Source organism: Phasianus colchicus, chromosome 5, assembly GCF_987193195.1.
Source record: "Phasianus colchicus chromosome 5, bPhaCol1.hap1.1, whole genome shotgun sequence".
NCBI classification, from domain to species: Eukaryota; Metazoa; Chordata; class Aves; order Galliformes; family Phasianidae; genus Phasianus; species Phasianus colchicus.
Window position 1 is genome coordinate 52,042,218 of NC_143440.1, and position 14,687 is coordinate 52,056,904.

The window sequence follows — 14,687 nt, forward strand, 5'->3', positions numbered from 1 at the left end:
ATGACCTTGTTACTTTAATTCACACAGTAATATTTTTGCACTAGATGTAGATGTGATGGTACACACAGAGTGCAGAGTATATTGCAAACCTGCTCTTTTTATCAATTACATGCACATATATATACACATATATCAATTCATTTTAATAATTCTTCCCCTGTTGATCATTTGCAGTATGCATCCAGCTCATCTGGAGGAGAGAGTTCATGTGAAGAAGGACATGTCCGAAGACCGCCCCATCTTCGACCATTCCACCCACGAACTGTTGCCCTTGACCCTGACCTTCCTGTCCTGAGTATATCTAGTGATCCTGATTATTCCTCTAGCAGTGAACAGTCTTGTGATACTGTCATCTATGTTGGTCCTAATGGTGCAGCTTTGTCTGACAGGGAATTGACAGATAATGAAGGTCCTCCAGAGTTTGTTCCCATAATCCCATCCCTCAACAAGAAGAGAAGTAAAGACAATTCTGCTAGTGGTAGGAGTTCTGACAAGGACCATTTTAAATGCAACACTTTTGCTGAACTGCAAGAAAGGTTAGAGTGCATTGATGGAAGCGAGGAACCTATCAAATATGCTTGTGGAGAGACTTCTGTTACATCCAGTTGTAGTCCAGTGCCTGGAGGTACAGAAAACACACAGTCTAAATTGATAAAGGAAAAACTGTCTTCTCCTTCTGGAGGATTTAAGAAACTAGTTTCACAAGAAACTGCATCTCCAAAAAAAGGGCATAATATTCCTTTCCAGAGTATTGCACCAAGGGGTGTCAATGGTAATTGTCACGAAAAGAGCACACCTCACTTGAAAGCAGAGCTTTCTGTGCCGCAGAGCAGAGCTGAGAGCAAACTACTGGAGGGGGAGAGAGAGACAATCACTGATTCCCTGCAGTTGTCGAGGTGTAGCCCTTCAAAGAACCCAGAGCAGAATAAAGTCACAGCTGAATGTGTCGTTAAAGAAAAGTCTTTGTATGTGAAGAGGCCCTTGCCAAGCCCAGCACCCCCACCTCCACAGCAGAAAGAGCAGATGCCAAGTTCCAAAGCTCAGAGTTTGGAGCTGGACAATAGCAATGCAGTTCGGACTCCTCCTGTGGGAATGAGCAAGCAGATGGCAAACAAACCTGAGCAAAACTCTGTAGGAAGCACATTTCTGGTTGGTAGCAATGGCCAGAGTCAGTCAGGTGCTATAGAGGTACACAGCTTCCGATCAGCATTCAGAGGTAAATGTTTTGATCGAGATATACTAACCACTACAGTGACTTTACAGCAGCCTGTTGAGCTGAATGGAGAGGATGAGCTTGTTTTCACTGTGGTGGAAGAACTGTCCATCAGTGGGATTATGGATAATGGAAGACCTTCCAGTATCATTAGCTTTAACAGCGACTGCTCCCTTCAGGCTCTTGCATCGGGTTCAAGGCCAGTTAGTATTATCAGCAGCATAAATGATGAGTTTGATGCTTATACCTCACAGGAAACTTCTACTGGTGTAAATATTGATATTGTTGTGCCCTTCACTAAGGATCCCTTTACCAGCAGCAGACGTTCCTCCATCAGTTCATGGCTCAGTGAAGTCAGCATTTGTACAATTGAGAGTGATGGAGCTCAGTCAAGTGACAGTTTTGTAGCTCAGACATCTTACAGCTGTAATAAGTCTGAAGATCCCTTCAACTTGGATTCACCCAATTTATCTGTCCCTTTGAAAAGCGCTCTGAATGACAGTGGATTTTGCTTCTCTGAACTGGACAGTGAGAGCATGAGTTCTAGCAAGCTGTCCTCAGGATTTGGCAAAAGCCCTCAAACCTCTGAAACTACCAAAGCATCTCAGATTAAAAGTGCTTTTTGTGTCTCTGATCAGCCTGTAAAAATAAAATGTAATTCTCGTGATACGCCTGTAATAGAAACAATACATTCTAGTCTTCCTAGGAAAACAAAAACTACCTCGTCTCCAATCCACAATAATACTGTCATCAGCTATAAAGACCTGCAGAATCCACATGGTGTATTTGAAGATCCCTGGCTGCTACGTACAGATAATCAGCTGGAAACAAAACCCACAGATGCATTGCTGTCTCCAAAATCTCACACATTTGGTACTGACAAGCAGCCAGGAAAAGCTGCCCAGTATTTTGGCACATCATCTGGGCCAACGAAGTCACAAACTATGCTTGCCTGTTCGCAGAGGGTTGTGGATGGTTGCGAAATGGCCTGCAAGTCCTCCAGTGGAGCTGCAAAGAAGTCAGAAGCTGTGATGAAGGTGCCACAGCTGAAGAGAGGGGCCACCACATTGGGAGTGATGCCAGTATCACATGCTAATAACAGTACTTTGTCAGAGGCCATCACCAGAGGGAATTTGGATGCTCCTATGGCCACTGGCAGCTTGAAATCTTCACTGGGAAAGAAGAGCATGCCGCAGAAGTCAAGCATGTTGCCCAGGCCAGGCGGGCCAATGCCTCCAACACCTCCCGTGCGCAAATCAAGCCTGGAACAGAAACCTGTTGCTCTGGGAAATGGTGGGGGAAAAGCCTCCAGCCTAGAGTTTGCCAGAACTTCCACACCAAAGGCTGAAGATGAACTGGATTTGCGGTTGAAAGCTGGGTCTTATTTCAGTGAAAGTGCCAGCAGTAGAATGAACCTGAAAGGTGATCACTCTTTGCCTAAGATGACATCAAGCTTGAAGGCAAAGGCATCAAAGAGTGAAGCCGTGCACCGCTATGGGAGCCACATGTCTCTGGAGAGGTGTGACAGCCTGACGTCAGTTGGATCCAAAGCAAACTTGGCGAGGGAAAATGGGAGCACTGGTAACGTCCGGGCAGGACGCTCTGTCCCTCGGCTGGGTGTTCCCCCTGTTGCCTCTGGTGGAGCTTTACCATTGACCTTCAACAACCCTGCACCTGGTAAAAACAGCCAGGCAAAACCCACAGCTAACCAGAAGGTCCAGGCCAGCGGGAATAAAAACCGGAGCCTCTCCGCCAGTGGGTCAAAGTCTCTCAGTTCCTCTGTGAAGTCCCTGGCACAGCCAGTGGGGAAGAGCTCTGGTGTGGCTCCTGGAGGGAAGGCTGCACCCCGATCCATGCAGCCTGTTGGTGGCAAACCCGGCCGAGGGACCATCATGGGGACCAAGCAAGCCATGCGGGCGGCCAACAGCCGCGTGAACGAGCTGGTGTCTGGTGGCTCTGCCAAGGTGGGCCACTTCCGAGGTTCTACCGACTCTGACAGTGGCAATGACAGTGGCATTAATCTCAGTGATGAGAAGTCGCCAATCCCAGTGCTGCCATCTCCGTACAGCAAGATAACAGCACCCCGGCGGCCTCAGCGGTACAGCAGTGGGCATGGTAGTGACAACAGCAGTGTTCTAAGTGGGGAACTGCCGCCGGCCATGGGGAGGACGGCTCTGTTTTACCACAGCGGTGGTAGCAGCGGCTATGAGAGTATGATTCGGGACAGTGAGGCCACTGGCAGTGCCTCTTCTGCGCACGACTCCATGAGTGAAAGCGGGATGTCCTCTCCAGGCCGGATGAGGAGCCTCAAGTCCCCCAAGAAACGATCTACAGGTGAGGAGTAAAGGGAAGGTGTCCAGGCCACCGGCGCACTGCTGCGTCCTGGAGGGTGTGAAATTTTCATAGCACCTCTGACAGAAGTGGGCTGGGGCAAGCTTGAAGTGGGGACTGCCTGCGTTGCGCTTGTGTGTGCACGTGTATTGCTGTGACAGCAGCTACTTGTCATTTATTTCACTTCAAAGCTGCAGGTGTGACACAGGTGCTGCGGCAGAGAGGGCAGGAGAAGGTGCTGAGTGCCCTGGGGCGCTGGCAGCTTCCATGTGAGGGAGGAGGCAGCAGGTGGCTGCCGGCAGATGGGGACCTTCCTTCCTCAGCAGGGTCAGCAGCAAGTACAGCTCAGATGAAGAGGGTGTTACAGATGGGTTGGGAAGAGTGAAGATATTGAAAGTATTTTCATGAGGATGGAGAGTGTTTTTGTGCAGGCTGGGGAAGAAGGGCAAGGAGGGGGGGGGGGGCAGTGAGGAAAGGAGGTAGTCTGCTGATGGGAAGTTTCTGTGGAGTAGGCTGAGACTTCTGTTTGGAAACAAGGGAATAGGTCTGGAGTGGAGAACAGCATTTCTGAATTAATGAAGATTTCTGGACATGCAGTAGATTATCCAAAAGTAGGGCCTGCAGGCAGAGCGGGAGAATGCATTAATACTGTCAGCTAACTGCAAAATTACTGCATTGCACTGTAGAGGAGGTTTCATGAAAAATGTTTGGAAGGTACTTGTGTAAAAAGAATAGCAAACCAATGTGGAAGTTGCTCAGAAGTGGTGACTCTCATTTGCATGCAGTGCCAAGGCAGACACACCTGACTGCACCATGCAGAGGTGGGCATATGAATGCCAGCTCCCCTTTTCTGCTCTTCAGTGCCTTTCCTTGTTGCTCTTGCAGGTGGTGCTCATCTAAGTGTCCCTGATTGTAACCAGCTTCAAAATAAGGCTGGTGTGACTGCTGGTACAGTAGTCATTTTTATCTATCTAGCTTGAAGACATGTATTATAAAGAATCAGTGACAGTCAGTGCCAGCTAAAGACCAAATGCTCATTCAGTAATCTAAGCGTGCTGCAGTAGAGCAGGAATGGATATCAGTGAAGCACTGAATCTTGAGTTGGTTGAGTTGGTTGGCAAGGGGTAATTTTTTGCAATCTGTAGAGACAGTTATGATACACAATTCTGGAAGTAAAATCAAATGAGTTAAAGTGATGTGGATCTATGGTCAGAGAAACTGAGTTGATTCAGTTGGGGTTAAATCAGTTTGGAAACTTAGTGCAGCATTTGCTGCAGTTCTCTTTCCATAGCGTATCAACCTCTTAAACCTTTCCAGCAAATCAATATTAGCAGCTGTATAAGTTGTGCACATATTGAGAAGGCACTGCCCAATGATGGATTTCTATTTGTTTTTGCCCCAGGAAATGCTTATAATGTCTTTAAAAATGACAAACTATTTATTTTTCCAATTGAAATTGCTCTATATCAAATTATTTTTGGAGTGCTTTAGACTTTCAGACCATGATGTATCCTATCCATAAAATAAGGTTTCCTGGGAACTTCATGAAATATTTCTTAGACAAAATGTTTGATGTGCTCCCATTATTACCCTAAAATATATTGTTATCTTTGCAAAGTGTTAGAGATTCAATTTACATTGCTCCCAATTATGTCGTAGTCAAGTGACAGATATCTGCATTTACAGAATCTCTGGAAGAGAAACCCATCCTGTAGACAGAACCTACTCCCTTAGGTGTCACTGGAAACCTTGTTCTCTTATCCTTTAACTTTGTCCGTAGAGAAATGATGTTGACGTTGGCTGGTTCAGTGGAAAGATATGAAGTTTGTCTCCTTAGTGTATGTGTTTTACTACTTCTATTCAGTGTCGTCTTCAGGGGATCCAGATCTCACCAATGTAGTTCAAAGATCAGAGTTACAGTGTGTGGTTTCAGTGGGCAAATAGCATTGATTCAGGCTAAATAAATTGAGAATGTGAGAATGATAAGCAAGTGTTGGAGAAGTAGAATCAAGTCTTACCCTTCCCAAAAATATTCCCTTTGTAATTATTGTTATTTAGAAATTAGCAAGGATGGAATTAAGAGTAAGGGATGTTTTTCTTAGGTACGTGTAAACTCATCAGGTATCGGTGGAGGTGTATTGGTCTCATAAGGTGTTTGCTGGGGTTTTGTCTCCATTTCATCTGGAATTTTTTGACAGGGCTCACCTGACAGACTTAACTTGAATTTTTCCTGTAGAGGTCTTGAGCCTAGAAGATTACCTTGGGTGCACTTTCCTCTGAGAGCAGTGCCTTGTCTGTTTGATACGCTCCCTTTAGCAAGAAGACTAAAAGTAATAAAACTCAACTCTGAGAGTTGGTTTTCAATAAAAAGAGGGAGATTTGTCAGCAATGAATTTATTTATTGCCACTACCCAGCCAAAGCTGCTTGTACTTATTGCTAATGTGATCTTTCAGCTTGTTTCTGGTGGCCTTCAGCCCTTCTATTTACCCAGGGACTGCACTGCAGCCTTGTTTTAACCAGCCCTATGTAGGTGCTCACTCATGACATGTGTAAAGTTCTGCCTTTGAGAGAACGAAGAGAGAGACTTGTGACTGAAAACTGCTGGACATCAAAGTGTCAACTTTTGTATACAAAAGTACTAGCATTTTTGAAGTACACCAGTCGTTTCTGCTGTAGGAAGCTTCTTCTCCCGGGAATTGTGTCAGTGTGGTGGTTTGCTCTTTATTTGTGGAAAAAACAAATCCCTGCTGTTGAGGAATTCATGAGGTTTGTCATACTCTGACCGGTGTGTAAATGAGCAGTGATAGGCATAGCTGTGACAAGTTGCAACTTGATTGATTACTGCCTTCTGAAGTGCCAAACATCTTCTAATCGTTACAGTGTCACTGAAAACGCTGACATTTACCTCCCTTAAGTACTGGTTGTGTGGCTGTGTGGAGGGGGCTGTGTGCTCCTGCGAAGAAGTAATAGAATTGAAGGGATCTTAGCCTTGCTTGGCTTTAACTGGAGGAGGAGATACTTGTCAGCCATTATCAGCATTAGTGGGAAATTACTCTCTATCTCATTTCCATTGCAAGGTAATGAATACCATTAAAATCCACCAAAGAGAAATGAATCTAGGAAAAATGTTTTTCCAAGGAGAGAATAAACAACCAGTGCTCAGACATCTGCTTGGGGAATGGAACTGCTGTTACTCCCATTGACAAACCAACAGGAACATATTTTGTCAAGGCAGTAACTCAGTCAGCAGCCTGAGGGGAATTACTAAAAGGAAAAGATCAAGAAGAGCATTTCTTCCTAAGTTTCCAGATAACCTAGATCTTCAGTTTGCTGTAATAATGTTCTGCAGTCTGTTAGTCTCCTTGGAATCTGAAGATCACTTGTCTTTGTTATTATAGGTCTCCAGCGTCGTAGACTGATTCCTGCTCCGTTGCCAGATGCTGCCTCCCTAGGAAGAAAACCCAGTGTCACTGGCCAATGGGTTGATCTACCACCTTTGCCAGGCACTTTAAAGGAGCCATTTGAAATTAAAGTTTATGAGATTGATGATGTGGAACGATTACATCGACACAGACAAGAGGAAACTGAGGTCAGCACATATTTTACAACAACTGTAGACATCTTAAATTACAGTGCACAGGCAGAATCCTTGCTTGAATGCTGGAACAGTGTTTGAGAAATAGATTGCAATTAAAGCACTATAATTATTAATTTTACAATTCATATGTTGAGGTACCCTTAACACAGAAAATGAAAGTGATTACTATCTAAAATTAATTGTGTTTAACGTGACTGATGATGTAAATGAAAGTTACCAATGAATACATTATGAGAAAACTTCATAATCTTAGCCAAGCTGATGAAACCTTACAGCTTCTCTCAACTGTAGGGTCATTAACTTTTTATGTAAATGACAGGGTTCTATTAAATCAGGGATACACTGAGTTTAATTTACTTGTAATTGGAAAACACTTCACCTAATTCTATTTTAGAGACCAGAATTCTGTATTCTTCTGATGCCTTTTTCCCATTTCTTTCATAATAGCCTTTCCAGGATGTTGAGAAGGTAGGAATACTTTTAAGAAAATAAGAATTCACATTTCCTAGGATTGATTATAACTCCTCCATCATTATTAGGCTGTTTTGATTTTATTTATTTATTTATTTTGCACTACTGGAAAAAGAAGTTCTCTACAGTGGTCATTTCAGAATGTATTGGAGGTGTTTGCTCATATAGAGAAGTGCAACAAATGCTTGAGTGACGTAGCATGCTGTTCCTCTAGACTGGAATCCATTATTGTGAACTTCAAATAATAATAATAATAGTAAAAACAAAACAAAGCAACCAAACATAAAACTCATCAGCCAACTTTAATAGGTAGTGAACCGGGAGCAATTTATGTCCAAATGTCAGAGATCAGCTCATAACAGGCAAATTAATGAAATGTTTTTTCTTTGTCTTTAAAGGGTCTGATGTATTTCCACACCAAGCTGAAGATACTAGAGAGGCGCCAGCAGCGGATCAGAGAAGTAAAGGCAAAGCACGAGTTTTTGAAGGAAGAATTGGAAGAGACAAAATGCAGGTTGATGATGGACCCGAATAAATGGAAGGAAGACTGTAAGAATTTTTGCAAAATAGTAGTATGATGGACATGTAACAAATTCTTAGCATGTGAGCAGTCCCTCTGACAAAGTTAAGCACTTGCTAAGATACTTTGCTGAAAGGAGACCCAAGTCTCAGTGACACCATTAACATTTCTGTGATACAGGATTTTTTTCAGTGTTTAATAGTACCAGAAATGGAAGAAACAAACAACAGAGACTCGCTGTGATTCTTAATATTAAATATTCATATAGTCTTTTATTGTCCTTCTTTCCAAAGAAGGAAATGTATTTTCAAATGTATGTTACAGTTGGGAAACTGAGGCATGAGATTTGTTCACAGACTCAGTGATGTAATTTTCAAGGTTAACTGTGGAAAAATGGAACTGTTTTTTAGTTGAAGAGAAGTAAAATGGTCTTTTTTTTTAACCTCGTGATAGAATAATGTTTTCTTGTGAGCTTCTTATCCTAACATGTTTTTTTTTTTTTTTTACTGATAGTTGAAGTGGATCCTGATCTCGATAAGGAGTCACAGGAGTACCTGGAGGCACTGGAACAAGTGACAGAGGAACTAGAGCAGTGTGTTAATCTGTGCAAGTCGCATATCATGATAGTGACGTGTTTTGATATTGGAATAACAGATGCACAAGATGGCGTAAGGGAAGTAGAGGTTTGAAGAGAGGTTTTTCAAGGGGCTGAAGGAAGTGAAGCTGGATCGTCCGACATGAAGAAGTAAAGAGATAAAGTAGTTGGGAAGTGAAGGAGAAAAAGTGAAGACTAAAAAGCAGCAATGAATGTTGTAGGAGAAAGAAACGGCTGAGGGATGGGAATGTTCATAAATCATTTGGTGCCTCAACGTGACCTGAACTGTACAAAGAGAAAAGTAGGAACAAGTATTGCTTCTACCAGAGGGAAGTGAAGAAATTTAGTACAAACCAAGACATTTAAAAAAATCAAACAAGCATACAATGGAAGTGCCTTTAAAGTTCATTTGGTCTTCATTTTTGTATTTGGTGCTACAATTAAAGCCAGCAAACCTAAGCAGACTACAAAATGTATTCCTACGAAGTATTTTATACTGTATAGTGTATTTATGACTATATGTAAAAAACAAACAACATTGTAGCAAAAGCAATAAGTAAATTATGTTTTCATACCTGAACTTGCCTTCTTGTTTCATAGAAAAGCTGTTTTATGTAGCAGAATTAAAACTGTATTATAATTGTTTTCTTGGTTAGGGTTCAAGATATTTTTATGAACATTTATCTATTGAAAAGGTGTATTATGGCATTTTGAGATGATTGTTTTACCTTCAGGTTTTGTATTATTACTTTTTCAGATCAAAATAAATGTTTGTTTGCCATTTTATATATTCATATATAGATATATATTAACTGCTTACTACTTCCTTGGTTAATAACCTCACTTCTCACAGACCTGGTCTTCTTTAGGGTGAGGAAGTCTACAAAGGGCACTGTGGTTTGTTTTTGGTTTTCTTTTTTCCTCTCTGACTGCAGGAATTGAGAATTATGTTTATTACCAAAACCCTAAAACAAAAAAAAAAAAAAGCAAAAACTTTTTGTAAATGTTAAGTTAGGTCCATATTTTTATATAGTTTTGACTATAAATATAGCATTTGCATTTTGAACTTTTAAGACAGATAGTATATCTTTTTACAGTTTTTCTAAGGAAGGCAAACCCTCAGGATCAAGTTTATACATGCTGCATGAGATTTGTGCTTTTTTGAAGGAGGCCACATAGGTGTGGAAACTATTGATAAATTGTTGCCAAACAAATACTTTTGAAAAGGTTTAATAGTGTATGTAATACCACATTTCATAATGAATCATATTTTCTGATCATCTTCCTTTTTATGGTTTTTTCAAATCCTTTGTACAAATATGTATTATAACAGCTTGCTTCGGTTTTTATCTGTGAATAAAAGATACATCTATTGTTATGATTTCTCCTTGCTATGTACATGATATTGATGTTAGGAAGAGAGACGATGGCCTGTGGTATGCAGCACTAAATGTCATGTTATATTATTTGCTTTCCCAGGAGAGAACTTGTAAGAGAGTCTTGACATTAGTCATCATAAACCAATCAGAAAAGAGACAAAACACCAAAGGGCAAAATAAAGAGTAATGATAAAACTGTTAGCACTTCACAGTTTACAGAACAAAGACCTGTGGTTCAGATAACTTGTTTCTCATGATGAGACAAAGCAATTATAAGTGGGTCTACAAACACATGAAAGCTTCAGGACCCGGAATTGAGCTCTGCGCCCTGTTGGTTCATCATTGCAAATCACTACACCTATTTCTGACACTGCTGCATTTGTTCTGTTGTTGGACAGTAGCTGTGCCTGGTCCTTATCTTCCACTGATGCCAGCTGTAGTAGCTCCAGACAGATTTAATGTAAAGCTAATGTTTCTAATGACACCATCTCAAGTATTTTCAAGCTATTTGGCCAAACAACCTGTAATGTGTAGCATTTTCCCATCTGTCCCTCCCTCCCTCTTTCTTTTCAAAGCCCTTACAGCACAGCATCCAAGCACCACACTCTGGCTCTCAGGAGGGGTCTGTTGGTTGGGGTGATAAATGCTTTTCTCCTCATTAAATAGCTGGAGGAGGTGGACAGTGAGAGTGTGAGTCTGATGCTAAAATACCTTTATGATTTTTGATAAATTGCAAAGGATGCCCTTCCGTTATCAAAGTCCCTACGGTTTATTCCTGGAAAAAAGCTGCACCATGTTTCCATATTGGAATTTGGCACTGCATTGGGTTGTATGCAGGGGAATGTGACATCTAGAATTTCTGGAAGGTCCCCTTGCTGATATCCTTGACTATCAGATATATTTATTTAGCTGTACTTTTTTTGTGCATGTGTGCAGAATTACACAGTTCTTTCAAACACAGCATTGAAATCAAACCTTGAATCAATGCATTGTGGATTTTCCAAAGCAAGGATCAGAGAAATACCACCAAAACAAAGAAGGTAGCAGAGTGCTGAGGAATGAGTATCTCTTAGCAAAGTTGAAGGCCTCCAAAATACAGGGCTGAAGGAGAATGCATCCGTGGGAGCTCTGAAATGCAATGCTAAATTTGTTAGTGCTGCCATTACACTGTTGTGTGGAGATGTGCATCTTAATGGTGCTGCTGCAGCAAGTTGAGTTGACCAGTGATCACCTCTGAGCAGTGGGCACAGCGCGGCTGGGCTCACATCTTTTCAGGGTGGCCTGTAAGTCGCTACTGAATGGCTACAGGAGTTCTTTTATTTGCCAGCTGCTTCATTCTCTGGGAGGTCTCTGTTGCTTTTCGCCAACTCCAGCAATATTGTTATACTCTGAGATAAAAACCAAGCCATTCATCATCTACCCCAAATTACATAAACATTATTTGTTTTAATATTCTGCCATGCAGTGTTTACTGTCAGTCTTGCAGCTTTTGTCACTTTTTTTTTTTTTTTTTTCTTAATCTCTATCTATGGTTATGTTTTCCTCAAAGTAGTGAAAGAGACATTTCAGGGCTGCTTAGTTCCATGTCAACATGGGAATTGCATACGTATTAGATGCATTTAGCCTCTGGCTTGGTGTCACAAAACAAGAATGAGATGTAAAATAAGGTGAGGCAGTGATGGGTGAAATAGCAGACGTTTACTTATGCAAATAGTGTTCTTTACTGGTGGTTGTGGATAGTGAGGTATGTGTTGTATCTCAAGTCCTCACATCCTGTAATATTCCTTTCTTTTTGGCTACTTTTGCAGTCCTGTCCAGTTAAGATTCATGCTAACGAATGCTCAGTTTATAATAAATTGTAAATGGCCTAATTGCAAAAGGTTTTAATTGCAAAAAGAAGTTGGGCGCTTTATTTCATCAATTTTCTTTTGAGATTTAATGATCTAAGAGAGCCATTAAACTGCACACTTAAAGGGATGATCTTGTTGAATTTGTACAGTATCAAATAAAACCATAGAATCCCAGTGGTGCTGGAGAACTCTTGGAGTTACTCTTGGCAAGCCTCAGCCACAGAACAGTGCTTTCTCTTCTGGTTGCAGATCTTCCCATGAAATTCCTCAGCTCCTTCTTCCACAGGGAACCCTTTCCTGATCCCTTCATGGCCCAATCGACCAAGGAGCTCACGTTATGCTTATATCCAGGCAATAGGATTGCTCCCAGCCCCACAAAATGATAGTTGCTGTATTTTTAAATCAATGTAATGGTAACTCAGTAAAACCTCAGAAATGAAGTGAGAAACCAGGCTCTTGTCTGGTTAGTGGGGTCTCAGGAAGCTGAGGAGAACCTTGGATTCTTGAGATGGCCTCCAAGCTTACTTTTGCATTTTCCCATGGATGTGGGCCAGTTAATTAAAACTACTTCTAAGAAGTGGGATTTCAACTTGCTTGTGAGAGTTTACAAGCTAGATGGATGAGGTGGTGGTCACTTCTGTAAGCTCTGTTGCTGACCAAGTATTAAGAAGTGTACATGTAAGGGGCCATTTACATCTTTGTAAATGCAATTATTACAAACACAGATTCCCTACAGACAGATCAAATGCTGTGTAAGCAAAACCTTATTCAGTGTATATGTTAAACCTTTTTTATTTTTTTTTTTCCAAATAGTGCTTCTGGTCTAAGCTAAGGCTTTTCTAGGACACCCTAATTGCAGTATTGAAACATCAGTAGTAGTAGACAGTGCAACAGAAATATGAGATTATTTGTTCTTTTCTCAGCATGCAGTAAGTGTTTCATTTATTTCTATTTCAAGATGCTCATGTATTTTGTTCCTGGTTATAAACCCATGTTTTCCAGTCACTTGCATTTTATTTTTAAAGTTACGTGTGGAACATAACTCCACCAGCAGCTGTTCTATATTGAGGCTGTAAGCAGGGTTTAAGGCAAAAATGTTGGCTCTAAGATGACCTCTGTATCAGCTGTCCAGGCTGGCAGAAATGGACACAAATAAAAAATGGTAGTGTATTTGGGCCCTGGTTCATTAGAGCACTTAGGCACCTGCTTAAGCAAACAAGTAAATCTGGTTTGTATCCAGCAAAACACTCCAATTTTGGCTTACGTCCCATTGACTTGGATTTTTTGCTCCAGGGCTTCAGACAGTGTTAATTGCCTTAGCAGTAGTTCAGTGGAGCTATGTAGGTCCTGCTTAAAGTGTTTTTTACTTATCAGTGGTATTTGGGAGAATGGAAAGAATAATTCTGTTGATGTGCAATGGTATCACGAGTGCAAATTAGAAAGCAAAAATTGCCTTCCAGGCTGCTCCTGTGTGTCTCATGCCTTCATGCAGAATTTGACTTGCAGAAATCTGTTTGTGAAATGTAGAGAGTAAGACATAACTCTTGACAGTGTAGGTGTTCAGAGAGATTTATTACAAGAGCTGCAGGGGAACTGCCTGAGGATTGGGTGTACTTAGCATTACAGTAGCTTTACAGCAGCATACTTAGGAGATCATTATTTCATTTGCTGTTTCTCTTCCTAAGACTCTTCCCAAAAGCTGAGGGGGCTGCAGGAGTGTGGTGGCAGAAGGATGGGAGTCCTTCAGAGCAATCCACACAGTGATTAGATGTGATAGAAGGTGATAGACACCTTCAGTAGCTTGGTTTTGCCACTTCCATGCCTTTTGCTTCTGACTATTGCCTTCAGCTTGAGAAAGGTTATTCCTGAGCATTTTCCCATGGCTCCTGAATGGGAGGAAAGGGCAACAATCCTTTGGCTACATCTCATCAGAGGATGGATTATAAAGCAGTGTTCATGTAGCGAATACATGCAACATTTCTGCATCTCTCCAGTGCATTAGCATACCTTCAGTAACATAGTAGGGCCAAGATGGAATGGCCTCAAATTGCACCGGATGAAGTTCAGGATATCAGGAAAAATTTCTTCTCAGAAAAAGTGGCAATGCATTGGCACAGCTGCCCAGGGAGGTGGTGGAGTCATGGTCCCTGGAGGTGCTCAAGAGCTGTGGAGATGTGGCACTGAATGAGGGACATGGTCAGTGGGCATGGTGGGGTTGGGTTGGAGATGGACTTGGTGATCTCTGAGGTCTTTTTCTTAATCATTCTATGATTATATGATTCATTTGCTGTATATTTCTATCAATATGTGTTATAGGTATTATGACCTTATTAAAATCTTGGTGAGGTCTTTATGAGACATCTTTTGTTTGGTTGAACTGTCTCAAATGGACAAGCCAGATCCTGGAGAGAGCCAGTGCAGCCCAATTCTGCAGATTTTGTTGCTTCTTTTTTTTTTTTCCTTTAATGTAAACATTTCCATCAGAGCTTCCTTTCAGGTGTGGCAAAGGAATGCAGCAGCTCACGTGGTGCTCCTGGTCACCCTGGGATGGCTGAAGAAGCGTGTCCTGACTTTTGGAAGCATGAGCCTGCCTGTTACTGAAACTAAATGAAGCTTTGCTGCCGACTTCAACAGGGAAGTACCAGGTCATTAGCTAATTCCTGGCATCACAGCCTGTGCATTGCATGGGCAGAGGCAAAGCCCTCAGTCCCAGGGTAGTGACAAAGTAG

At 41.7% G+C, this 14,687-nt stretch overlaps 1 protein-coding gene across 2 annotated transcripts in view; it reads left to right on the top strand.

Annotated features, from left to right (window-relative positions):
* KIF26A (kinesin family member 26A) overlaps positions 1–10,301 on the top strand; it is a 100,506-nt gene extending 90,205 nt beyond the window's left edge. For both annotated transcript variants that reach the window (XM_031592910.2, XM_090141717.1), the window contains 4 exons: positions 175–3,547; positions 6,944–7,134; positions 8,013–8,163; positions 8,648–10,301. In XM_031592910.2, the coding sequence (XP_031448770.2) occupies positions 175–3,547; positions 6,944–7,134; positions 8,013–8,163; positions 8,648–8,823 (3,891 nt within the window). In that variant the 3' untranslated portion in view covers positions 8,824–10,301. The remainder of the gene's footprint in view (positions 1–174; positions 3,548–6,943; positions 7,135–8,012; positions 8,164–8,647) is intronic.
* The last annotated feature ends 4,386 nt before the right edge of the window (positions 10,302–14,687 follow it).